At 48.2% G+C, this 27,116-nt stretch overlaps 2 protein-coding genes across 5 annotated transcripts; both read right to left on the bottom strand.

The window, feature by feature from the left end:
* Nucleotides 1-2,133: 2,133 nt before the first annotated feature.
* Nucleotides 2,134-21,087, bottom strand: usp36 (ubiquitin specific peptidase 36). Of its 3 annotated transcripts, XM_060076289.1 has the most exons (21): nt 20,937-21,087; nt 17,769-18,034; nt 17,295-17,516; nt 15,294-15,404; nt 14,890-14,992; nt 14,727-14,794; nt 14,339-14,409; nt 14,172-14,254; nt 13,163-13,274; nt 12,421-12,561; nt 11,832-11,932; nt 11,595-11,733; nt 10,769-11,116; nt 9,384-9,611; nt 7,944-8,074; nt 6,648-7,301; nt 5,106-5,302; nt 4,671-4,910; nt 4,000-4,115; nt 3,708-3,856; nt 2,134-3,653 (listed from the first exon to the last, which is right to left on the bottom strand). In XM_060076289.1, the coding sequence occupies exons 2-20, from the start codon at nt 18,019-18,021 to the stop codon at nt 3,728-3,730; spliced, it is 3,447 nt and encodes a 1,148-aa protein (XP_059932272.1). In that variant the 5' UTR covers nt 18,022-18,034; nt 20,937-21,087; the 3' UTR covers nt 2,134-3,653; nt 3,708-3,727. The 3 variants fall into 3 exon arrangements, with proteins under 3 accessions (XP_059932272.1, XP_059932267.1, XP_059932279.1); XM_060076284.1 differs by having other exon boundaries at nt 2,134-3,856; XM_060076296.1 differs by having other exon boundaries at nt 2,134-3,856; nt 20,853-21,027.
* A 678-nt stretch (nt 21,088-21,765) lies between these two features.
* On the bottom strand, nt 21,766-26,822 carry LOC132475268 (metalloproteinase inhibitor 2-like). 2 transcript variants are annotated; one of them, XM_060076309.1, is made up of 5 exons: nt 26,367-26,822; nt 24,116-24,216; nt 23,916-24,024; nt 23,479-23,603; nt 21,766-23,114 (listed from the first exon to the last, which is right to left on the bottom strand). In XM_060076309.1, exons 1-5 carry the CDS (start codon nt 26,494-26,496, stop codon nt 22,917-22,919), a joined length of 663 nt encoding a protein of 220 aa, XP_059932292.1. In that variant the 5' UTR covers nt 26,497-26,822; the 3' UTR covers nt 21,766-22,916. The 2 variants fall into 2 exon arrangements, with proteins under 2 accessions (XP_059932292.1, XP_059932299.1); XM_060076316.1 differs by lacking the exon at nt 26,367-26,822 and adding an exon at nt 24,856-25,088.
* Nucleotides 26,823-27,116: the final 294 nt, after the last annotated feature.

Below are 27,116 nucleotides of genomic sequence, written 5' to 3' on the forward strand. Positions count from 1 at the left end.
CTAGCAGAACATAGGCCTATCTGGAGATGCGTTCGCCTTAAAGCCGAAAACTATCGCAGTCAATAATTAAAAGCTTCTATCATGTATTATTTATTCGGAGCTGTAAGTGAATCATTATCAGCATCCTCATCATGAAGCGTGGCTGTGGTTTCTAGGCTGCCAAAGTCAACGGTGTGATGACTTGAAGGAAGCGTGAAGGTTTCCTTTAGTAAAGAGACAGTATCACCTCCAAATAGGAGCGACATTAACACCGGACTCCGATAGGTAAAAAAAACAAAAACATGAGCCATCAGACTTCATGAAGAATGCCACCCACCCGAACACACACACGTCACACACACACCCACGCAAGTAATTCTCCGACATTGCTCGAGTGAATACAAGAACATCGCGTGTGTGTCGCGGTGTCATCTGAACGTGTCAATAGTATAGCCCTACTGCGGTTCTGCATCCCGTCCATCCCGCTGCCGAGGCTGCTGGCGGGAGGCGCTGAGGCTGCTGCAGGCTCCGCCGTCGCCACGCCAACCCCCGCCAGGGCTGCTCCCGATCGAGCTGTCCGCAGTCCGTCCCGATGCCCCCCGCTCGGTGTCCCTCGCGCCGGCCTGTCGCAGCGGGAGACGTCTCAGCTGTGGCTATGATGGCGGTCGACGGCCCGCCGGTGAAAAGGATGACAGCCCCTCCTGATCAGCTGATATGATTCCAAGGAGATTCGACAACATGCTGGCCCCTCCTTTACAGATGTGATGTCACGCACTGTATATATATACCCCCCCCCCCCACCTTATGGAAACCGGTCCCTTATTACGAATAAATAGACTATTCGTTTTCCCCTTGTTGGGTGTTGATTGCATCATTGTACAGAAAAGGATAAGGGTCTCATGTGAACTTTTTTTTAGATCTTAGTTCAAAGTGAAAATTCTGAGTTCAAAGTCAGAATTCTGACTTAAAACTTGAAAGGTCCCATGACATGCCTACAGGTGTGAGGGTGATTAGCCTAACAAGCGTTTAGAAAACCGGGCTCTTATGACATCACTAGAGGGCGTGTCCACCTAGATTTGTGACGGATAGCTGAGCCACGTTTGCTACAGTCCACCGGGTAGGTTGGTAGGCTGATCTATCCAGCACATAACTAGGCTGACACGGCCACTTGTGTTGTCACTAAAGCCAGATTTTCAGAACAGCTTGTAAGGCTAATCACTCACACCTGGTGGTATGTCATGAGACCTTTAAATTAAAAACTAAAAAAATATATAGGCCTACATCACATATGGCCCTGATCCGCTTCCTCTTATTTTTATGTGACCGCTACTATTCAATAAACTATTGAACTGCACGTAATCCACCTTTGAGCCAATGGGTTGCTTTGCCGCCATCCCATCACAGAGATAAAGCTGTGAAGAAAGTCGTGAACCGCGAGTCTCACAAACCAGTCCTCCCCAGAGAACCGCGTCCTAACGCGGACGCGTTTCTCTGGGGAGGACGGTACGTTGGGACGCGTCCCACGCGGACCCGTTATAATAATATTCGGACAAGGGACAGCTCGGTCTGGCGAAGGTCTTGCGTGGAAACGTACCTCCGGAACACGAGAGCACGATTCCGGGTTTGAGATCTCGACGTTGAACACGACCCGATTTGAGACGCAGATGACAACACATTGAAGTTCAGATCTATTTTTTTATCACTGAATCAACATTAAATGTTACATAACTTCTATAGCGAAATCAAGACATAGCAAAATGTTTGTACAACAACATGGAGGAGGTGGGGGGGGGGGGGCAGTGAGCACATAGTGAACTGAAATATCTTCCATGTTGGCCAATCATTGTTGCTGAGCCACGAGGTCTGAGAGGGGGGGCGGTATCGTGAGGTCAGGGTTTCTACATGGGATATACAGGGTATAAAATCTCGTTAAAAATGGTAGGACTATACAGAGGGGGGGGGGGGGGGGGGGTGGAATGACCAGGCATTGGGGACAGCGGGGGTGGGGGGGGGATGGGCGACCTTATCGGAGCTCGGAACCATTCCCGAGGGACAGCTTGAGTCACGCAGATTTTAAACTAAATGATGTTCAGGTGTTTGCATAGAGGAAACGGTTCGGACAAGGCAGCGTATGAAAGCCACACCCAGACGCAGTTCTTCAGGGTTCAACCGTTTATGTGTTCAGGATGGCAGAGGTGTTTCGGTGCCAAAGACCGGATATCAAGATGTACAGAAGATGAAGAGCGCTGGGCCGAACTAGTGAGTCAAACGTTCTGCGATACTATTCACGCTTTAAAACATTAGGACCCCTGCCAACACACAACGCATTCAAGGTCAACACACAGAGCATTCAGGGTGAACACACCACGACGCATTCAAGGTCAACACACCACGACGCATTCAAGGTCAACACCACGACGCATTCAAGGTCAACACACCACGACCCATTCAAGGTCAACACACGACGCATTCATGAAAAACACACAACGCATTCAGGGTTAACACACGACGCATTCAGGGTCAACACACGACGCATTCAGGGTCAACACACGACGCATTCAAGGTCAACCGTCCAGGCTCAGAGGTCGTTCGCCATAAGCAGAGTGAGGGAGGATGCATGTTGCAACTATTGAGTCACATTTGATTTGAAAGGAATTTCCTGTCATTGGTGGTTCGTTTTGACAACGCTCGTGCCATTGGTGGGTCGTTTGAGAGCCTCTGTCCGATTGGCTGACTTTTTCCGTCTTGAAATCAAGTCGTTCCTAAAAAGGCATTTACCATGAAACTTAAAAAATAAGCAAAATCAAACGATAACTTTCTGAGGGAAAACAAAAGAAATCTAATGGCAGTAAATAAGAAATATATTATCTTGGTGGCAAAAAAACAATTTGCTTCTTTTTTTTTTAGCACAGTTTAAAGTATCTGTTCGATGTGAAATTCCAACTCGCAACAATGCGCAAGTCGAATATGGTTCCATAAAACAAAATAAAAGTGGCAAGACTCTGAAGTACAATTCATACCGCCATAAAATCAAAATGAACCTAAACTAAGGTGCTCTGGGATTGGATGGGGGGCCGGCGAGTTTGACAGACGGTCGTTTGTACAAATGGCCGTCCGTCTATAGTTGCTCACCTTCCACCCAAAGCGATCCCAGGAGCTTCCAGGCATGCTATGTACATTTGTTCATTCTCATCTATAACATGTTGTGCGGCTGCAAATCTATTACAAGTTTTACGGTGAAGGGGCGCCACTAAAAAGGCCAGGTCTCTGTGTTCGATGCCGGGTGAGATGCAGGGGCTTTGAATGTCGTACAAAAGGGGGTAGAAAGGAGGGTGAGGGGGGGGGTAAGAGTGGTCCCTGGTCTGTAGCCCGAGACACTCTTGGTACAGGATAGTCTGGGTTGGCTTTTGTCATTCTCAATTTTGGGGGTCGATTCACCGACCGGAGTCCGGCACAGAGGGGCTGCTCCTGACTCAGGTCCAGGTCTAGGTCTAGGACCAGGTCTAGGACCAGGTCCAGGACAAGGTCCAGGCCAAGGCCCAGGACAAGGTCCAGGCCAAGGCCCAGGACTAAACCCGGTGCAGGACCAGGTCTCAGCCCAGGTTTAGGCCCAGGATTAGGCCCAGGTTCAGGTCCCGTTCTAGGTCCCGGTCCTGTTCTAGGTCCCGGTCCAGGTCAAAGCCCAGTACTAGGAACAGGTCCAGCACTAGGTCCTGGTCTAGGACTAGGTCCAGGGGGGTGGGGGCCCTCAGCGACGGACCCCGAAGGCCATCTTGACCCCCGGGGTCACGGACCACTTGTTTTTCCGGTCCTGGATCTTCTGGAAGATGCTCCCGCTTCTCCACTTCACCTTCTTATACAGTTTGGTTTTCTTCACCTGGGGGGGGGGAGGAGGAGGAGGAGATGGAAGAGGAGAAGGAGGAGAAGGAGGCAGAAGGTCAGAGCGCGTCTAATGCAGCCTCCGTAATGAAGGTCAAACTCGCTGCTCCGTTGGTCAAGCGCTCTCGTCCGGTCGCTCACCTTCCCGGTGTCGAAGTCTTCGTCCCACTCATCGATCACTTTGTCATTGATGGCGTCGCGGGTGTCCTGGATGGCGTCTCTGCTGATGGAGGACAGCTCTCCGTCCCAGCTGAGGACTAAGAGGGGGAAACGGGACACTCAACACCAGGTTCACCGGCTCGATACCGGCTCATACACCTTGAACCTTCCCTTTGCCTTACGTACAACACAAGAGGGCGTGTCCACCTAGATGTACGACGGATAGATCAATCCAACAGCATAGCCAGTGTACTGTGGCTAGTGTTGCTGATCTACCCATCATACATCTAGGTGGACACGCCCCCTTTGATGTCACTAAAACGAAGGAAAGGGCAGATTTTCAAACGGCTTGAAATGGCTAATCACACTCACACCTGGTGGTATATCAACTCCCCTTTGACCTCCATGGGGTGAGCCAATAACAATTAGCCTGAGTGGAGCTGCTGTAAACAACCCATAATGAGCCGCAGTCATAAGCCATCCCATAATGAGCCGCAGTCATAAGCCATCCCATAATGAGCTGTAGCCGTAGGCATCCCATAATAAGCTGCAGTCATAAGCCATCCCATAATGAGCTGCAGCCATCCCATAATGAGCTGAAGCCATCCCATAATGAGCTGTAGCCGCAGCCATCCCATAATGAGCTCCCGTACCGTTGGCACCGTAGGCCTTGTCCGTGGAGTTCTTCAGGAGCTGCTCCACCACGTCCCCGCGCCGCTCCGCGTCCCAGGACGCCCGGGCCGGCTCGGGCCGGGGCTTGGGAGGGGCGTCGCCGTGCTGAGGAGGGGCGTCGCCACGCTCAGGGTGGGCGTCGACGCCGTCCTCGTCGCGGGCCGGCGCCTGGCTCCGCCGGTAGCCGTCCTTCACCTGGCTGTCCCACTGCACTACGGGCGCTGGAGGCAGAGACACGTGTCATTCTGGGTGACCTCACAACAACCCACGGACGGAACCGGAGCCTTGGAGGCGGGACTTATTCTTCAGAGGTCTATGGCTGGTCACACTCACACCTGGACGCTATAACCCGGGGCCCTTAAGACCGGACCAGATGATGTGACGTTGAAGACGTCGAGGTCGGCCGCCCCCCCTACCTGAGCTCTGCAGGCCGTTGGTGGTGGGGCACGGCGCCGGGGGTCCGTCGTCATCAGGTCGGTCTTCCTCAGCGGGGCGTCGTCCGCTCTCCTGCTGCACGCCCGCTTCTTTTAGCCTCTTCTTCTTCTTCCTGGAGTTCTGCTTCAAGGCGGCGGCGGCGCTTTCAGAGAGAGACGTCTTCGGTCCACGAGGGCGGCTGCCGAGACGGGGGAGGGACACGGATGAGGAGGGGAGGGACCGAACATCGGTACGCTGATACATCAAAGCACTTCATTCATAGATACGAGAAAACTAAGAAAAACAGAAATCCAGCACTGCACCTAGAAATATCGTGATGCATACAGGATGCTCAGGAGGTAGAGCAGTTGTCTTGTAACCGAAAGGTTGTTAGTTCAATCCCCAGCTCCTCCTAGCTGAGTGTGGATGTGTCCCTGAGCGAGACACTTAACCCTGACTGCTCCTGACGAGCTGGCTGTCGCCTTGCATGGTCGACTCTTCCGTCGGTGTGTCAATGTGTGTAATAACCGATGTAAGTCGCTTTGGATAAAAGCGTCTGCTAAATGCCCTAATTGTAATTGTATGCATTGTCCAACAATACATTCAATATCGCTGGATCGCGATATTACCGGTATCGTGGTCCATGCATCACCTAGACTCTGCACAGCCTCCCCCTAACCTTTCCACACTTTGTGTAGCGTCTTATCCTAGCAATCTTTGAGGTATACGGGGAATGGGTTACCCTAGTGATGGTTACTACTTGGTTCTATGAACATCCTTACAGTACCGACAGCGAAATATCGTTGTTTCTCTTTCTTCTGATAAATGTACTTATTGTCAGTCGCTTTGGATCTAATGCCGCGTTTCCACTGCAGGGTGCGGTACGGTCCGGTTCGCCTCGGTCCGGGAGGGAGGGGGCGGTATAGCCCAGCTCAGTTCCGAGGTCGCGTTTCCACCGCCGACAGTACCCTTTGTGGTAGGCCGGATGTCGATCGCCGCGGCAGCTACGTAAACATCTTAAACAACGTCTTCCTCCCCAAAAATTGCAGAGGAACGTCTCCACCTCCTTGTTCGCCCAAGCACGCGTTTTACACGACATGTTCATTGTAAAGAATAATACCTCGAGGCTACTGTTTGTTGTTTTTTATCCCCACGTCGCCCGGAAGGGACGATTCTATTTCTCTTGAGTTTGGTCTTCCACTTTACTTTCTAACCATTTCTGATTCTTCTCTGCCCCATACCCTCTCCGCCTCTCCAAGACGACCAATCAACGGAGGGGGTGTGTAGCTCGAATTTTCCGGCACCCTTTCAGGCGTCTCAGTGCCCCAACGGAGGAGTACTGAAGACGAGGGTAAAAACTAGTACGGCTCACGTCCACTTTTGGCGGTGGAAACGCAATCCGTACCGCACCTTTGCGAACCGAACCGAACCCTGCAGTGGAAACGCGCCATAAGCGTCTGCTAAACGTCCTCAATGTAAAAGGCGCTCTGCCCAGACTTCCCTGCTCCACCAGGTGGCGCTCTACACACGGATGAGGGCCGTACCTTTCCGCCGCGGCCGAGGGCCCGTCCGGCCGGACCTCGGGCAGCTGGCTCCGTCTTCTCCTCCTCTTCTTCTTCCTCTTCGTCAACGACACCGAGTCTCCTGGCCGCTGGCTCGGGGGGCTCTCCGGGGCCTCGGCCGTCACCGCGAGGGTCTTCGCCGGGGCCCCCGACTGCACGGCAGGGGGCGTGGCCTGGGTCTGAGCGGGGACCGGCGGGGGGGGGGCCGAGAGGCTCCACGCCCCCCCCTGACACCAGTCCTCCTCCAGGTGAGACCGGACCGCCGCCGCCGGCTCTCCTCCGTCCTCTTCCTCGCGCTTCCTCTTCTTCTTCCTCCTCTTCTGCTTCTTGTCCTCGCGGGGCTCTGGGGAGGCGGGCCCGGGGGGCTGGGTGGCCCGGGGGGGCGGAGCCTCGTCCGGCGCCACGGCCTCAGCCTCGACCTCGGAGTGGTGCCGTTTCCTCTTCTTCCTCTTCTTCCTCTGGGTTACCGTGGTCTCTAGGGCGCCGCCCGGTGGAGGGGCGTGGAAGCCGTTGGACTGAGGTGGCGGGGCGGGGGCGGGCTTCTGAGGTGTCTGAGGGCGGGGCTTGGAGGGGCCGGGGGGAGTGGCCAGGGAGGAGGGCGGGGACTGCAGTTTGGGGGAATGGAATGGGCCAGCTCTGGGGGGGAAGCAGAAGTACAAGCATCAGTACGCTGAAAGGAAAGCGATGAGAAGGTCCAGCCCCCAAACGATGACTAGTTCCTTCAGCCCTTCACCTTCTGGAAAACGGGTCCATTATTATGGGTGCATAGCAATAGATATATCCGCAAAAAAACAACAACTTACAACCTCCTTGTCACCACAGAATGTCCTGACTCAACGCTTGAGCAGGCAATTTAGTTTAGGAGCATTTTTTGTCATGTATGTTGATATTCTCTTTACATCCAGATGGCAATCAATAAATTCCATGTCCCCATTGGCTAGTCTTCTCCAAAATGCCTACTCTACCTTTAACATCCCCATTGGTTAGTCTTCTCCAAAATGCCTACTCTACCTTTAAAGTCCCCATTGGTTAGTCTTCTCCAAAATGCCTACTCTACCTTTAACCTCCCATATATCCTCATTGGTTAGTCTTCTCCAAAATGCCTACTCTACCTTTAACGTCCCCATTGGCTAGTCTTCTCCAAAATGCCTACTCTACCTTTAACGTCTCCATTGGCTAGTCTTCTCCAAAATGCCTACTCTACCTTTAACGCCCCTAACGTCCCCATTAGGCTAGTGTTCCTCACTGTAATGAAGGTGTGTCCGGGGGTTGGCTCACCTGTGGGGGTCGGTGTGAGAGGGCGATGTGAGGGGGGTATGAGGTGGGTGTGGGGGGTCACTGTACAGCTGGCGTGAGGGGGGGGGCAGCGAAGCGTCAGAGCTTCTCGGACTCCTGCTGCTGCGACTGGCCTGCAGTTATCGACATAAATAAAAACTTGGTGGTCTAAAAGAAAAATAGCCATGAATGTGACAAAAAAAGTCAAAAGATAAAAGAAATCAAAAAGGAAAAAAGGAATCGAAGGAGGACGGGGTACCATTGCGGGGGGGGGGGGGGGGATGGGGGAGAGAAAAACACAAAGCGGAGAGGGTATGGCAGAGAAGAATCAGAAATGGTTAGAAAGTAAAGTGGAAGACCAAACTCAAGAAAAAGAGAAATAAATTGAAGGAACTTGCAACTTGTGGTTACTTGTGGTTACTTCAGATAGGAAACACGAGAAAGGACTTCCGTCCGATAAGAAATCATGACGACACTTTTTCATTACGGAATATTAACTGTCTACAGAGCAGCAAGTTGGTGCTGGCATACGACAAGGAAACATTGGCAATGTTCAAATTGATCCCTTGGTCCTCATTCACTGTAATATAATCAACACTATTATATAAATACTATGATATACTGTTATATTCAAATGATTCAGACACTAATTATGCGCCTGAAAATCCATTACTGTGACCTAATTGTGTTCTACGTGTTCGTTTAGCTCATTAACATCAAACAATCCTTTACGGAAAATGTCTATCAGACGAAACCGACGACATCGAAGAACACAAAGTCACGTGAACCACCGTGGAAACTGGTTCCTATGTGATGGTGTATTATGGGTAGTGACCCACCAGGGGAAAAGGTTCCTATGTGATGGTGACCCACCATGGTGACAGGTTCCTATGTGATGGTGCATTATGGGTAGTGACCCACCAGGGGAAAAGGTTCCTATGTGATGGTGCATTATGGGTAGTGACCCACCATGCTAACAGGTTCCTATGTGATGGTGACCCACCATGGTGACAGGTTCCTATGTGATGGTGCATTATGGGTAGTGACCCACCATGGTGACAGGTTCCTATGTGATGGTGCATTATGGGTAGTGACCCAACATGGTAACAGGTTCCTATGTGATGGTGCATTATGGGTAGTGACCCAACATGGTAACGGGGTTCCTATGTGATGGTGCATTATGGGTAGTGACCCACCATGGTGACAGGTTCCTATGTGATGGTGCATTATGGGTAGTGACCCACCGGGGGAAAAGGTTCCTATGTGATGGTGCATTATGGGTAGTGACCCACCATGCTAACGGGTTCCTATGTGATGGTGCATTATGGGTATGAAGCAGTGTACGTTTAAGACGTGCTCTGCGCGAGTCCAGTGGACCAACAGGAACAGAGCCAAGGCCCTGGAGGTCCGGCCCCAGGGAGGAGGAGGAGGAGGAGCGCTCACCTTCTTGGCGGAGAGGGCCAGCTTCTTGGCGGGCGGGGGGGACATGGTGCAGGAGGCCTCGGCGGTGATGAGGCTCAGGGCCGGGGGCTTGGCCGCCTTCTTCTGCTCCTCCGTGGCCCCGGGGCCCCCCCGGTCCACGCTGCGGGCCGGCGAGGACAGGCTGCTGGAGCCCTTCCTGGGGGTGGAGGGCGTCTCGCCGGCGGGGGCGCTCTTGGGACCCGGGGAGTCCTGGGGGGAGCAGGGGGGTGTTGAAGGGAGAGGAGAACAAGAAAAGGTAAATACGGTTCACATGCACCCTAAACACGAGGACGGTACATAACGAGGCAGACAAGACTGTTTCTAACAACTTTAGACGCAATTAGTGTCAAAACACGCTGACGAAAAGTACGATGGGAAATTCCAACTCAATACGCAAGTCAAATAAGTTTTCATAACATAAAAGTGTCAGACTCGGAAATTCAATTCATAACGCATAAAATCTAAATGAAACTAAACGAATGGCTCTGAGACGAATATGGAGGGCGGGGGAAGTTTGACAGACGGTCGTTTGACCAAATGGATTATGAAAAATCATAGTCACGATTATTTTGGTCAATATTGAAATCACGATTATTCGAACGATTATTTTTGAGTTTGAAAACATGTATTTATTCAGCATGTCTCTCCCAAAAAAAGCGTTGTAACAGACGTTTAAAATTTCGCCTTAAAAAAAAGTACACAAAATGGTCAAAGAAAATGTTCCAATCTAAAATAATATACAGATATGTATCCAGCTGTTCTGCCCATAATCCAAAAACTAAATTATGTAAATGTGATCGTTTGACGCTAAAATCGAAATTGCGATCACAATTAGATTACATGCCCAGCCCCAAAGTATAGTTTATATAATTTGTTAAAATATAGTGCTGTCAAGCGATTAAAATATTTAATCGCATTATGTCATAGTTAACTCACGATTAATCGAAAATCTTTTTTCTATGCTAAATATCCCTTGATTTCTTTGTCCCATTAATTGTTCTCATTTTAATGCTCTTATCAACATGGAGAAGTGCATCGGCTTGCCTTGTGCAAATGTTTTTTTATTGATAACAACATTGGCATATACTGATCAAAACAGGATGCAAAAATAAAGCCTATAGTGCAATTAAACGATGAACATACAAACATACTGCCTTGAACATAGCAGTCAGGCTACTACTTCTTTGTTTTGAGCAGTTTTTTTTTAAAAATTGCGTTAATCGCGTGATAAAAAAATTAACGCCGTTAAAATTGGTTTGCGTTAACGCCGTTAATAACGCGTTTAACTGACAGCACTATTAAAATAACTATATTGCAAAACGAACGGACTGGGGGCTCCTAGCAGTGAGGAAGAGGAGGGGCAGTACCTTGGAGTCAGTGGTGTCGGCCGAGGAGGAGTCCGACAGGGACTTGGTTGAGGTAGATGCCGCGATGCCCCTGCCGTCCCCGGCCGGCCGGCGGTCCCCGTCCGCCTTGCCGTGCGAGGGGCCGGGCGTGCTGCTGCGCTGGAAGGCCAGGCTCTGAGGGGGGGGCTTCTTCAGCTTCTTGAAGGGCTCGTCGATCAGCGTGGGCCCGCCCGCAGGCTTCGACGGGCCCTGCGAGGCCGAGGTCCCGTTGGAGATCTTGGCCTGGGGGCCGGCGCCGTTCCGCGAGATGGGGACGCCCAGACCGCTGTCCATGGACTGGATCTTGCGTAGCTGAGCGGGCTCCAGTTTCTGGGGAGAGACGGAGGACTGAGTCGGTGTGGGAGCGGGGGCTCGGCGGCTGGACCCCCCGGCGGTGGGGGGGAGACACGCCCGTATCGTGGGGTACATTCCCATGAAGGGCATTCAGCAGACGCATTTATCCAAAGCGACTTACAATGAGTACATTTGTCAGAAGAAAGAAAGAACGATATACCGCTGTCGGTACGGTAAGGACGTTCATAGTACCAAGCACTAACAATCACTAGGTTAACCCATTCCCCGTACACAACCGAGATAGCTAGGATAAGATGCTACCCAATGCTAAGTACTATTCTCAAGTGCAAGGATGTACAACACACAATATGTGCGTAAGAGAGGGGAGGCTATGCAGAGTGTAGGTGAACTCTGAACAGGTGAGCCTCGAGTCTCTAGCTGAAGCTGGTGAGTGGCACTGTGGTCCTGATGCCTGTTACCATGGTGATCTGAGGGGAGGACAGCAGCCCGTTACCTTGGTGATCTGCGGGGAGGACAGAGGCCCGTTGAAGCTGGCCTTGCGGATCTGCTCCGGGCCCAGGTTGTTCTTCCCAGCATGCATCAGGGCCTGCTTGGTGGCGTGCCCGTCGCCATTCTTCTTGGTCTCAGGGATCCTTCAACACAGAGGAGGAGATGCATCGGGTTGGTTCACCTCCTGTACACCTCGAGAGCGAGCAGGACGTTTGGTTCTGCTGCACGGTTCTCCTCTCACCTCAGGTAGAACAGGACGTACGCCTGCTGGTTCAGCACCACCTTGATGTTACTCGAGTGCACCATGGAGTCGTTCATCTGGTACCACTGGCCGTTGCTGGCCTATCAAGGCGAGAGAGACAACCATGAGATAAACACGCCAGCACACACTCAACACAGCTTCACATTAGAGCTTGCCGATTGATCGATTTGTTAATTGTAATTCAAAATTATGGTCAATAATCGATTCAAAAATTACAATCAATTATTGGAAGAAAAATTAAATTTAAAAAGGTTAAATGTCAACATGGCAGAATGCGATGAAAAAAGTGAGTGTCTAGAGTTTGCCTAAACGCTGTGGCAACCAAATTTTGCTTTTTTTAAATCATTGTTAATCTTCAAATGAAATCCAAATTTAAAAAATATATATATTTGTCATTTATAGAATAAAATAAAATAAAAAAAATCGATTAAACTCGATAATCGGGTTTCGTTTGAAATAGTCTGAGATTTTATTTTTATGCCAAATCGCCAAGCCCTACTTCACATTCATCACATGAACATCAGTCACACGACAACAAGAGTCACGAAACTGCCGGGCATTTCCATACCTTAACGTAGCAGTAATAGTGACCGGCGTGGCAGCTGTACCCAGAATGCACCAGGACAGCGTAGAGACCGTACATCACCGGGTCTCCGATGTTCTGGGACATGTAGGGTCTGATGTTCAGGAACTCTGGGTAACCCACGTCCTGGGGGCAGAGGGAAGGAAGGCGAGTCATTAGTCATTATTATTCTTTTAACAACGACTAATCTACAAGAGAAAACTGTCTGATACAGTACATCATAATTTACTCAGATGTAAGGGTTCTTGGATACAGAGTTTGTTGCTAGGGAGAGATAATGTCACTAATCATGTTAATGATCAGACAACCAAAGCAGTCGTAGACAGCCCACGCTGGTCATAGAACCAAACTTCAGAATGATCCAGCAAAAATTATATTTTATTCCAAAAGTGAACGTGAAGTTGGTTGCATGGAATTATTTTGGTTCTAGAAAAGACGACATTGACCAAAAACGGCCTTGCAAAAGTTTCCACCAAAGACCACACGACTAATTCATTTTCCCATTCTCTTTGTCACCCTAAAGCTCTGTATAACGCTACAAAATCACCCAATTATTAGCGACATTTTTATTTTTTCTTCCTTTTTTTTAAAGAACTTGTCGTATCACTAAATGCATGGCAGAAAGACAAAATATCGCAACACCATTTTTCCCAATATGGTGCAGCCCTAAGAGGAACCCATCACAGAACTTCTGACAGAACAGTGGTGCGGGCCGTGGTGCGCTCACCTTGGTGATCTTCCCCCCGCTGAAGTTGGCGAACCTTTTCAGCGACAGCGTCAGAACGTTGGACGCCCGGTGGAGAGTGAAGCGCTTGGTGGCCGGAACTTTCTTTTTGCACCTGGGGGAATGAAAATCAAAGCGTGCCGTTTAGTCCCAATGACGCAGAGCAATTCCCTTCAGCGCGGAGAGCCTGGTAAAGATGAATCGCGTACGACCGGAGGGGGAAGGTTAAACAGACGCTTCTGTTCTGCATGTTCTGCCGAGGCCGAGCCACGCTGCAGAATTACTGCCACCATTACTTCATCATTTTATGAAACGTCATGAAGTCGCCTCTGAACGACTCGGCAGAACTTCCCGCCCCACTGAACTCGACCGGGAGGAGAAACCGGAGGAGCGAACGGCCGTCAGTCACTGGCGACGTCATGACAACCAAATAAACAACCGCAGTAGCACAGCCCTGCTCCTCGGTCAGTGTTAAACAGTCACAAGGAAGAAGATTTAACTAGCTACGGTTACGTTTACAGTTTCTTGACGTTTGAAATGTATTCTCTATCGATGTCAATGGCCAACTTATATAACTTCCAGTTCGAAAATATGTAACTACTATTTATAGTAACTTCTAGTTCCAGAATATAAAGTTAAAGGTGGATACTACAATATTTGAATCCCTTACTGATTGGGTGATTCTCCTTTTGCAAATTTTCAAACGTAACCTTATCAGGAGAGCTGGGGACTTCACCACTAGCAGGTATGAAGATCAGGACTTTGGACATGACTCGCCTGCTTGACTTTGCCTTCTTGAGACATGAGTCTCTCTGGAGATTTGAAAGGAGAATGTTTCTTTGCTTCTAATGAGGGAGAACCTCATTTTTTCATGTTCTCCTCTCCCATAAAAACAAAGAGAGGAGGAAGTGATGCACCAAATGATCGGCCAGCGATCAATATCGGCTGATATACGCCTTAAACAACCTAGGTCCTAGAGAGCCAGTGAAAGGCTGGAGGGCTGTTGACTTACTTGGCACACATGTAGGCGTTCTCCCCACTCAGGAAGTCCGGCTTTACAAACAGCTCCAGCGCACGGACGATGTTGGCCGCTTGCTGCAGGAGGCAAACAGAACCCGTTAGAGAGCTGCTAGGTGAGGACCACGCGTTTCAAAGGCAGACATCGTCATGGAAACATACCCGGATCTCTATGGCGATGTCCAGGAAAGGATCGTAGGTGTCCGACACACTTTTGCAAAGAGAGCACTTGACTGGAAGGAAAGAATCAAGAAAAAATGAATTCCCATACCGACCCAAATATAGTTAAATTCAATTCAATAAAAGTTTATAGCCCTTAACCACAGGTACAGTCTCAAAGTGCTTAACAGCCATGTGTTTATGACACCGCCCTGACCCTCGCCCCCCAGAGAGCAAGAAAAAAACCTCTTAATTAGCAAGGAAGAAATCTAGAGAAGGAACGCAGAGTGAGGGTCCCTCCTTCCAGGGGTGATCAGGAGTGCAATGGGTGCCATCATTTACGCACAGACAGTTCGACGGTTACAGTGCATGCTCCACAACGGGTGTTTACCTCTTGACCTGAGATAGCCACCGAAGATCTGGTGGACCAACGTGGTCGCCTGAGTTTGACGGTCGAGTCTACCAAAGGAAAGAAACAACAGACAAATGGTTGTCATTCAGCTGGCGGTAGAAGGGGGCGGCCGGCGATGTAGAAACATTGAGCCATGTCTTACTTGGGGAAGCCGTTCAGGCAGGCCTTCTGCATGGCGTCGATGGTGTAACGTAGAAATTCATGAGCATCCTCCTGGCTGCCGAAGCGAAAGTGTCTGGCGATTTCTGTTTGAAATAAAGAACAATGTCTTCAATTGAATTAACTTCCTATAAAGCTCAGTGGAAACTAGTGACTGCACAAGTAGACTCATAAATAGGCCACGTTTTTCGTTTTTTTGCAAACTAGTGACTTCCAAACGGCAGTCACTAGTTTGCACCAAAGCAAAACCAAGGCCTATTAGTAGTTTACACACTTGCTTGAGTTTGTTTTGGGATCATTAAGCATAGAACACAGGGAGTCTCGGTGTCATTTAACCACAGACCCGGAAAGAAACCAGAGAGCGAACAACACAACAAGGAGCCTTACTTTTGAGATCTCTGATGAAGGACACCGGTTTGATGGCGTTCCCTGTGTTGGCGTACGCCTGTATGATGTGATTTTGCATCACACAGATCATGCAGAAGCCCGACTGATGACCTGAAACACAAGGATGGGAACACAAGACTGAAGTCAGGGGAAATGATTTAGCTCTCGCACGCTGTGGAACATTTCTCCCAAAAACAACGTTATTTCTAGCTCAGCTTCGAGGGAACGTACTCTTATTCAGCACTTGCTGCAGGCTACACGGCAGCTCGCCAACTCTGCAACTTTCGTCTTGCAGGCAGAGGTGAAACGGAGGCGTGCCTTTTCACCGACAAAGTATGAACTCCACCACCATTACACTTACATTTAGCAGACGCTTTTATCCAAAGCGCCTCACGAGAAACAATAGATCGCTGTCTGTACCGTAAGGATGGTCATAGAACCAAGTGCCAAGCACTAACAATCACTAGGTTAACCCATTCCCGTTTACCTCAAAGATAGCTAGGATAAAATGTACTATGTAAGGGATAATCACCGAGAGGCAGAGAATAAACAGTTTGATATGTCCGGCTCGTGGTAACCTTCCACGAGCCGGGCATATCAAACGGTTTATTGCCCTGCCTTGAGGGGATTATCCCATTTATTCTACTTCTTGCTTGCCAAAATAATAAAACAATTCAAATACTTTAATAATTATGCTTTTTCTAATTCGTATTGCATGCTTATTGAATGTATACTCAGTTTGAGTTCATCTCCCTCAAAAAGTAGTCCCCTTTAATTACGATAGATCAAACATGTTTTGGACACCTCGAAGGGCATTATCCCGCTTATACCATGGTCACTCACCAAAGAAAATAAATTAAGACGTTTCATTTATATTTTCATTCATTTTAAAATCCAAATATAAAGTTATATAACTGGAACAATCATTATCCTCCCGTAAGGTTCTTATGCAACGGCAACATTGTTCAATCCTCCAGTAAATAGGAAGACCGTAGATACGACTTGGCAACGGGAGGTAAATAGTCCGCTCAGCTATGAGCCAGTGAGCTAACGTTATGGATTGTACATATTTATAAATCGAAATTCGTCCCAGCTTGTATACCACGGATACTCTAGGGTCTATAGCATATAACCGCGTTTTCTGATTACAGTTTAATGCATTTTTCACAATTTACCAGCTCCCGTTATGAAGGCTGAACAGACAATTTGACTGGAAATACTTAGCAGGTGTCCATATATCAGGGATTAATGGACACCCTGCAGCCAATCAGAATCGAGTATTCCAAAAAATACAAGCGGCATATTGATCTACTATTTGATGACACTGTGCTCCATCAGCAGCAAGTACAACCGACAAGTCAGCGGGCAACCTGCCGGGTTAATGCCCTCCTCCCAGCCAATCAGAATCCAGCATTCTTAAACAAAGTACAATAAATAGTACCATTTTGTGCCAGGACGTACAACATACTAAAAGTGCTTGTGAGGGGTGTTGTAAACGGTTAAACTACCCCATTTTTTTTGTGTGTGTACACGGTTAACCGTTTTTTTTTAAATTAATTAATGTTTTTTTTATTTCTTTTTTTTAAGTGGACCGCAGTCACGCTACAGGGGGATTATTTGTTTACCAACACGGCGGATGAGCGAGCAGAATGATCGCAAAAAGAACATTTGTTTGACTGGTCGCCATGGTTATCTCCGTGTGGTTCACTTGCAGTTGCGGTGTTCATTAGGAGGTTGTCAGCTTACTGTTACATTAAACTGCAATCAGAAAAAGCGGTTATATGCTATAGACCCTAGAGTGACTGTGGTATAAAGGCTGGGACGAATTTCGAAATATAAATATCTAAACTTTATGTTGAAATTATGGAAGGTCCAGATTCCCATTGAAACAATGGCGCAGTGATTTTTTTTCTTTTATGGTTTTCGTTTACTTATTTTTCCTAAACAGTTATGATTTACTAACCGGTTACACGTGGACCCGTGCACAACCCTAGTACTCACAGGTGCGACTGTGCTCCTTGGAGAGCAGGAAGTTGGCGAGGGGCGGCGTGTAGGTGAGGCACTGCACTGTGGAGTTGAGGAAGCAGGTGTTGCCCAGGTTGTGGAGGCCAGCCCCCACGCGGTAGACCCGCTCCCACTTCAGGGCCAGCCGGCTCCCCTGGAACAGGACCTTCTGAGGGGGGGGGACCCCGTCGCTCTGGCCCCCATTGACGTTCTCCGAGCCTGAGGCCAAGGACAACAGCTCGGTCACCATTGGGTCCCAGAAACACAACATGTGGGGTTCCTTTACATTTACAGACGCTTTATTCCAAAGTACAATATATCGCTGTGGGTACAGTAAGGATGTTCTTAGAACCAAGTGCCAAGCACTCACCATCACTAGGTTAACCCATTCCCCGTACACAACAGAGACAGCTAGGGTACGACCCTCGCGGACTCTCTGGCCCCGCACGGCGCCCCAGGCGAGATGCTCACCTTGCCTCTTTATCTGCGTGGACTCGGACGCCTTCTGCCCAGCCGCTGCCTCGTTCCGGGGGTTCAGGATCACATACTTGGTTTTCAGGCTGTCCAGTTGGTAGGAGAAGCCCTTGCTCGCTGGTTCGAATTCAATCTTCTGCAGGAGGACTTTCTTGGCGGAGGAGGCCAACAGCTTGTTGAGGTCCGCCTCCTCACTCGTGTCCTTGCGGCCCGGCTTCAAGGCCTCCTTGAGTTTGTCGACTATCGGCATGATTGAAGCATCACTGCAAGAAAAGAAAGGAGTCAATGAGGAAAACCAATGAATAAACATTCTCCGGGGCGAAACCCCACAAACAAAATGAAGACGGAGAGACACAATGCTCTGAAACCTCGTTGGGAAATGTCCCTAATTTCATAACAATCTCAACTCTCCTTCGCCCAGATATTTTAAACTCCACTAAGCTACGCTTTCTGCATCCCAACACAAAAGCCCTGCTCTCTCCAGCCCTCACCCACGTTCTCCCCGGTCCCGGCCTGCTACAGCTACGCTAGCGTGAGACTTCTCCTTGGGACTCGGTTGCTGACACACACACTTTTAGAGGCCGTTCATTGACGGGCCGCTGTTGCCCTTAAAAGCCTCGCAGACGTTTTCTGCGGATTAGCGCTGCGGCAGCAGAGTTCTCACTCTACACTGAACCGACTTCTTCAATTGTTCTCCGCGTCAGTCCTTCAGGACCAATAGGATCAGAGAACCGGGTCCAGGTTCATCATCAACTCCACGCATCAGTAAGTTGCCGTCTGCGTTTCAGTGGGACCTGGTGAGCCCTAGTGTGCCAGTCACTCTAAGAACAACGTTTTCTACGTATCGTTCAGAAAACAGGCCCGTCAATCATTCAGAAAGCAGGCCTGTCAATCATTCAGAAAGCAGGCCTGTCAATCGTTAAGCTACAACATTGACGACCAACTTACCCAGTAACTAAATTATGAAAAACGACTTCAGAATAAGAAAACCTACGCAGAGGTATTTCATTACAACAACAAGGTGGCGTGGTGCAGGGCTGAGGAGCGTGTACAGTAGGAAGAGGCCCTCTGTGTGCGTACGGCCGTGTGAACACCCCGGCCACCGGCGCCATCTGCCAGCATCAGCTGTTTGGCACCGAAGGACTCCTGACGCGTCGCTTCCTGCGAAGGACGGCGGGCTTACAGGATGCCGTTTAAACGGGGACGTCCGACCCATCGACCGGACGGGCGCGCTCTTCTTCCTCAGCACCCAAAAGCCGCCACTCGATTACGCTAAACATTAAAAAATGTGCAGCGGAAGAGAAGCCCCTTAGAAGATATCAGCCGACGCGTCGAGCCGGGGGACGGCAAAGACGGTGAATCATGGGTTAAGGACGCAGGACGTGCAGAGGGGAGCGGGGGTGCTATCAAAGCCCTGCTGGGATGGGGATGGGGGTGGGGGGTGAGGGGGTGACGTCACCAGGGGGAGGGGGGGATGGGCCGTATTCGCTTCATCCACAAGGACACCCTCACCTTCAAGGCAACGCGAACACAATTAGGATTGCATTGCTCCACGGAGACGCCACTGTGTATTGGTCGGATCATAACGAGGAAGGGTTCTTATGCTTGTTAAGTGCCCACTTACCAGCTGGGAGCATAAAGGATGATTTAGGATTAGGCTGCCCGATATTATCGGGTTATCCCCGACGTACATATTAAAATATTAAAAAAAGACTTCCATTAGGATTTATGGCATAAAATGTTACCCACATAAATAGTGCAATTTTCAAAGACTGAACGCAGATGGGAAAAGATGGTACTTTATGCATCCCCTGACGTTTGAGAATAGATAAGATAGAAAAACGTTATAGATTCTGAACTTTCTTATGATAGCGAGACCATTCATGCATGACCCTTCATTTGAAAAAGGAGAGCTGATGCATTTGACGGTTATGGGATATTGAATCTGAGGAACAGCCAATCTCCTATGTTTTAATGGGATACGCTCATGGAAATAAACCACGTTATATTTACCAGTTATGTTGTCAACGTGAGATATATTCACATTACATAACTCCCATTTCCAACCCATGGACGGGCAACGCGTTACATCATACAAGCAGGTATGTCATCCAATTAGAATAAAGACGTCTGTTTAGTGGCATACCAGCGTACATTAGACCTGGCTGACCCACGTGTACAGGAGCCACAAAGAGGACCCGACGCGTGACCACGAGTTTCTCTCAGTTGTTTTAACAGCAGCACTGAAGCCACGTGGCAGGCGTATTACGAGCACATCCCTGGTGATTGACATTGCATAGTTCAGGGCTGGGCCAGCGACACCCTCCATTCATTCATTCACTCACACACTCCTTGGTTGATATGAAACCCGGTGACAGCTCTGGAGGTCCCGTACTACTGCTGCAGCAGCAGCACTCGGAACTCCGAAACGAATACACATGTAACGTGTCACCTCATGCGTGTAACATGTCACGTCACAAGGGAAACATATCAGATCACACGTGTAACATGTCACGTGACACACGTGTCCTTTTGCAGAGTTCCGAGGGGTGCAGCAGCAAGCGCACAGAACTCCGCAACGACCACGCGTTTAACGTCCCGCGTAGCCTCCCAGAGAAACGAACGACCGCTCCAGTCAGATTAAAGTTCACCACTCACGATTCCGCCGCGTGGGGTCAGTCGGCCGTCCCGTGTGCGCTCACGCCTACGTGATGTAACGAGCTCACCCGAGTCGACGGTCCTGGTTCCGATGAATAAACACACCGAACCCATCGCTCGGGACTACTCGGATCTTCTCGGAGCGTAACGTGAGCTGGGGAGGAGGGGGGGCTAGGCTACCGACCTAATCGAAGGCGGCGAGGTCGGACTAAAGGGCAAGAAAAGGTTTGAAGAACATCGACCGTGATGATCGGTGACATGTTTCTCGGGGTGCGGGTTTTAACTCGGTCGGAGGACCGGGCGCACGGAGGGAGGACGTCGACACGTTAGCCCGCGAGCTAACGTGGCGACGTCCCCCCCCTCCGCGCTGCTGCGATGTAGCTTAGCACCGAGCTAGTTCACAGACAGCCCGGTCATACTCACCTAGCGTCCCGTCTCCGACGAAACCGCGCGTACAAAATACACCGGAGGGGCACGAGGGCCGTACCGATAAACCCACCGTCTCACCTTTGGACGAGTTATCCGGGGTGTAGAGTTATTAGACGTTGTCTGTCGGATGGTAACAGCTACAACGGCGCCTTCTCTCGTCCATGCTGCATTATGAGAGGGCAGGGACCAGGGATGACTGACGGAGATCTGCGACCAATCACGTGGAGACTCAGTCGTTCGCAACCGAAAGCAGCCAATCAGGGGCCAGTATTTAGTTATAGCCCGTATGGACGCACGCAAGCACGTGACTTTCCAATAGCTCTGTTTACCAAAACCCATTTTTAAACTTCATATACCTTTCCATTATCGAAATGAATAGATCTTATATTCTTTTTCGTAAACTATCCTATACTGTCTTAAGCATCGCTAGAGGTGGGCTACACACTTTCATGGAAATGTGAGTCTTCTTATCAATTGTAATTAATATGGCTAATTATGAAATCATTTAGACATTAATTTCAATCTGTATGTGTTTTAATGATAAGATGTTATTCAAGCATATCTCTAAGATGTCTGTGTACCTTACCTGTGTTCGCTTTGTCATCGGGAATGGCCTGTAGGTGGCGAGAGATTACATGTTCAGACTTTGGCTCTCCGTTATTTCATTAGGCTTATTTAATGTTTCTAATGTTGGTTTATTCTCATATTTTGCTCATGCCATTCCAAACCTCTGTTGGCTCCCATCATGTCTTCATTCACAAGTGGAGTAGAGAAAACGAGCTTGCTACATAAACATTACTAGACTTGGCCAGCAGTGTAATTTTTTTTGCCAAGTAGCCTACTAGACCTGAATACTGTAAATCACTGTTTCAGGCGTAGTACAATAATGGGTCAGAAAAAGGTCAAACAATTTGAAGGTTATTTTTTATTGAAAGTATTATTTAAGTTATTAGACATGCATGCAATCACTGCCTGCTCTTAAAAGATATCATGTGAAACCAGCACAGTTCAATTGTCCAATGTTTTTACATGTTATAATAAAGAGGTAAAAAATAACTATATTACACGTATGTAAATTAATGTGAAACATTTACATTTAGGCTTCTGTTCACGTAGATGGTTCTCCGAAATCGTTGCTTTTAAACTTTTAAAAGTGTTAAGACACCATTCCACTGAACGAATCGTAGGCCTATAGTAAAGCCTTTAACAAAGAAATGTGAAATCACACTTTACATGCATATGACGCGTGTAATGAACAAAAATACTAAATGGAGACAGATTAATCAGAATCTCTGATCTCAGAAACTTCAATTTGCCACCGTGGTTAAAGTGCATTATGTGTTTGTAGGAAAAATGGAAAAAGGAAGGAAATCCCAATAAAACATTATTGGCATAAACACCGGGCATTCCTGCACTGACGGACAATTTTAATGTTTAGATTAATACAGACATTACCCTACAGGGAATTTTATTTTTTTGCATCAAGTTAATTTCATATATCACAGTAGAGATCCTTATATTTCCAAACAGGAGAAACATAATTATTTTAGTTTCCAATTTATTTGTGTCATTTAGCCCTGCTGTCACAAACCTTGAAGAGAATGCAGGCCAGTTTATTTACCATTTAATTATTTAGCATTACAATCATAATTTAATTATGTCTAAGTTTGATTCACATCATTTGTATGCTAAAATGACCTGATATGCATTCGTCTAAATATCTTTGGTCCTAACTGAATTACCTACATACAATTGCATCACTTCTGTTTCAGATTCAAACTCTTGAAATAAGTTCTTCAAAAGTGGTTAACAGAAACCATGCTTTGAGCATTATGTTTTGTATCTGGATTTCCTTTTTCTATTTAACTTTATTTAGCTTACAAAAAGAACCCACAAGCATCCTAAAAAATTACAAAAGCACACATTTCTAACCCGGACAATGCTACAATATCTTCCTACGACGCCATCAAAACAAGAGTGAGAGAGAAACAAACACATACTGGTGGAAACATAAGTATTTTCGAGGCGGCAGGCCCGTTGAGTGTGTGTCGGAGCGGGTTAGGGTTCCTCGATGTCCAGGAAGTCCTTCTTGGGCTGGGCCGCTCCACGGTACCAGGCGCAGGAGCCGTCCCTCCGCTGGATGCAGGCGAAGTGCTGGGCCTGGGGGCCGCTGATGTAGTTCTCCAGAACCCAGTCGGTCCACAGGCACTCGTTGTCAGCGTGCAGCGCGCAGGGGAGGGTCTCACAGCGGACGATCTGTACGGGGAACCCGCGGCGTTAGGGACCGTGTCTGATTGACCGAGGAGCGGAGCTGATGTCTAACTATTCAGTACACTTTGGAGAGAAAGGAAAAAAAAAAAAGAAAGAAAGAGAAAGGAAAAAAGAGAGAAAGATAAGGGGAAAGGAAAAAAGGAGAAGAGAAAGAGAAAAAGGAAAAAGGGAAAGAAAAAGTAAAAGAGTAAAAGGAAAAGAAAGAGAAAAGGGGAAAGAGAAAGAGAGAACAGAAAGAAAGACACATCTTTTGGATACAGGTCCTTAATAAGCAGGGATTAAGGACCTGCTTATTAATCCTCACTATCCTTCTCTTTCTCCAGAAGACAAGGGTAGAGTAAGTTGGTACCTTGCAGGCGCAGCCCATGTGGTATCTCTCAGGCAGGCTCTTCTTCTGGATGGGGCTCATGGCATCCCAGGGCTCGATGAAGTCACACAGGGTCACGTGCACGTTGCCGTCGCTCTCCAGTTTACCTTAAAGATAGACGGAGAAGAAAACAAGATGGTTGGAGGATTCAGTCAGTCAGTGTTTTTCATGGGGGGGGTCTCTCCTCGAGGAAGGGTGAAGGATGGCACTCTGAACATTTAATAAGATAACCGTTTTGGTGGGTTTAATATTGGTTATCAACGATTGCCAAGTAATTCCACCTTCGTAAAAATGAGTTGATTCTGAATATAAAATCATTTAAATGTGAATGCGAAGTAACAATGAGTGTGTTTATTAAGTGTCAGGACGTACAACCTACAATAAGTGCATAAGAGGGGGGTGGGGGGGGTAAGGTGTACCTGTTATAAGGTACTCCCTCTGGCCTTCAATGTCCAGAGTCACTCCACAGAGAGCAGAGATGGGGGCCGTGTAGATGGCCTCAATATCCATGACTGGCCCTTTGAACATCTAGCAGGAGACCACAGACGGTAGATTAAAATAGGCCGATTTGAAGACTGCATGTTTCAACACAACGTCAAAGGAGCATTGGAATATTCACCTTGATCAGCTTGACGTCATACTTGACTTGTTTCACTGGATTCCCGTAGGAGTCGTTGCCAACATCGACCTTGTTCACGGCGATGACCTTTGCTCTAATAACTGGAAAACAAAAACAGGAGAAGACAAATGGTCCGGTAAGCGGGTAATATCTTTCACTGCACGGCTGGCAGACGTCAACATTGAGGCAACAGGAAAGTCTAAAGCCGTTGGAATGTTTTTCAAATTAGAAAAATTATTAATTTATTGGAGGTACATTTAATACAGCATATTCAACGATTAAACAGAAACTGTATATTTCTACACGTTAAGTTTCTGAAGACGGAAATACCTAAAGATGGTAACGCAATCAAAAGAGCTTTTATCGTGGAGTCTCGTGGAATCCGAGACCGTACCAGCTACACTCTGTGGGTAGGGATAGGGAGTGAGAGACCGACGAGCAAAAACCAAAACCAGGAACAAACCCAGGTTCAGAGGAGACAAGAGGGGCTCGGCAGAACACCCTGGCTCAGGAGCGGGACAGTGCTAGCTTCTCCAAGGCAGCGAACATAAAGGCTATAGCATGTAAACACAACTATGGCTGCCCACCACCAATCATACATCCCCCACAGCCAGCATAATCATGGTGAGCTTTAAACGGTAAATGGACTGCATTTCTAAAGCGCTTTTCTAACCGGTGGCCACACACATGGCTTTACGATATCACCTAACATTCACCCGTTCATGCACACATTCACTCACCGACGGCGGTGTCAGCCCCGCAGGGCGACATCCAGCTCGTCAGGAGCAGTCAGGGTGAGGTGTCTTGCTCAGGGACACCTCGACACTCCTTTAGGAGGAGCCAGGGATCGAATTAGCAACCTTCCAGTTACCAACCCACCCAGTCTACCTCCTGATCCATATGAGCAATAATCTGAACACCAGTCCAACAGGGTTGACTGACAATGCGTCTCTCGAAGGACTTTGACTGTCTGAGCCTCTGGACTTGAATACCACATCAGGGTAGGAGGTGGAAATTCCGTAACTGTACAGCTTCCCTGACAGCTACACTTCCCTTAATTGACAAAAAAAACAATGTTGTTTTGTTAGGTAACCCGCGTTGTGTTATAAAATAATAAAGAAAGTCATAAACTTTAATGTTGTTCCTGTTTACACCGCTTACAGGTCTTCAATGGGAAAGTCGGCTGGAGTTGATCCACTTTTAAGGTTTTAAAAGACTCCCACACTGAACTATAAAACAATGACTGGAAGGTACGATGCTTGTGGTTAGGTGGTGTTTTCAGTGTTATTTTAGACTTGTAGCAGTAGTATTCTTAACTTGCAGTCTTAACTTATGACCCAAACATCCAACTTGGTGGTAATTACAACAACATAGTCTGTAGATGAAATGAGCCATTCATATGAGTTGCTTAACCAATTGAGTCAAACGGTTGCACACATCTGGATATTGTAATAGCAGGAAGTTAAAAAGAGAAAACACACACACACACACACACACACACACACACACACACACACACACACACACACACACACACACACACACACACACACACACACACACACACACACACACACACACACACACACACCCCCATAGGCTCACCATCCAAAGGGAGCGAATGAGGGAAACGAATAAGTAATCTTTTGTGCACACTCAGCCAACGCGGAGACGAGCCAGGCCAACGTAAACCGACACGGCTAGACAGGCTGGTTACTGTTGCAATTTTGCTTGCATCGGTGCTCCATTAGGAAACAACGCACATATTATAAGTAGGCCTATCCAGGAACCTGGAAAATGGTTGCCCTCTTCCATCCTGTGTTTTGAGAGCTCAACAGAGGTGGTACCGTAGGCGCTTTCCTTTTCATTCATAATTCCACAAAGTCACTCCACTTCAGGATTCAGGGGGAGAGTGGAAACAAGTCAATTCTGCTCTGGCTTCGGAAATGCTGATGCAGCACATTCCCCGGGCAGACGCCCAGACACTGAAAGGGAGAGTTTACAACGGGACTGCCAATGAACCCATGGATCTGTTGTCCACATGAGGTCTACATCATACGAGTGTGCAACGAATTATGGAAAAGTTTTTTAAAAAAAAGATGCATGATTTGCATCCGTTTTTTTTTTCAGATGAGGTAAACTAGGTCAACAGTTGACATATAGACGGAATTTCTGTATATGACCTACAATGCGAATGGTTAAATAAGTGATTAAGAAAATGAAGGTCCTATGTGGAGAGATAATGACTTACCGACGTCCGAGCTGCAGAACGCCTGCTGGGGATGAGCGGGCGAGCAGCTGCAGGCTTCTGCAAAGTCTTCCACCCGCCAGGCGAACAAGATGGCCAAGGCGACCAAGCAACCGTTCACCGTCCAAGTCATTTCAGAGCAACGGTGGTTCCGAGATATATATTCAATACAAAGTAGTCAATATAAACGTTTACAAAAAGTAGTATCTAAAGAACAGGCTATACTAAACACTTCACCCTTAATAAAGCCAGACTATAATCGCAGGACCAGATCCAGTCGGTAGAACAGGATGTATTGACCTCAATAAAGTGTATTAAATCAAGTCAACACTGCGGGAGCGTCTGGCAGAATAGAATACCCCTTTCATGCGCAGAGTCCTCAGCTTTATTGAACTGAGACCGCGGTAGCTCCTCCCCCTACAGGAGCTGAAGGTTCAGAAGCCTTGATAAGGTAATGGCAGCCAGATTATCCCGCTACAAACCAATGTGCCCGTCTGGTGTCCGTTCGGATCAGTGACAGTTTTTAACTGGAAGAGGACCCGCCCAATGTACGTTCGGACCGTTGGATCAGGCGACTACCTGTTGATAAACGAGAACACATCCTATACACGGGGAAGCAAAGAAAGAGGAACGTGAGATTTTGAGTGAGAATTTGTTTTAGTCAGAGTTTACTCAGCTTATCATAAGGAAACGTGAGGACATAGATTCCTCTCTATCTCACAGTTCACCATGACTCACAGCCCAAAAATGGTG

This window comes from Gadus macrocephalus, chromosome 2, assembly GCF_031168955.1.
Source record: "Gadus macrocephalus chromosome 2, ASM3116895v1".
Taxonomy (NCBI): domain Eukaryota; kingdom Metazoa; phylum Chordata; class Actinopteri; order Gadiformes; family Gadidae; genus Gadus; species Gadus macrocephalus.

Coding starts and splice junctions, on each gene's coding strand:
- usp36 (XM_060076289.1), bottom strand. CDS start 18,021: ATGCCGATAGTCGACAAACTCAAGGAGGCCTTGAAGCCGGGCCGCAAG. Junction 15,405..17,294: donor CAAGGAGCACAGTCGCACCT/GTGAGTACTAGG, acceptor CTTGTGTTTCAG/GTCATCAGTCGGGCTTCTGC. Junction 5,303..6,647: donor CCCTCGGCCGCGGCGGAAAG/GTACGGCCCTCA, acceptor CCGTCTCGGCAG/CCGCCCTCGTGGACCGAAGA.
- LOC132475268 (XM_060076309.1), bottom strand. CDS start 26,496: ATGACTTGGACGGTGAACGGTTGCTTGGTCGCCTTGGCCATCTTGTTC. Junction 24,025..24,115: donor ATGACGTCAAGCTGATCAAG/GTGAATATTCCA, acceptor GTCTCCTGCTAG/ATGTTCAAAGGGCCAGTCAT. Junction 23,604..23,915: donor GAGGGAGTACCTTATAACAG/GTACACCTTACC, acceptor TCTATCTTTAAG/GTAAACTGGAGAGCGACGGC.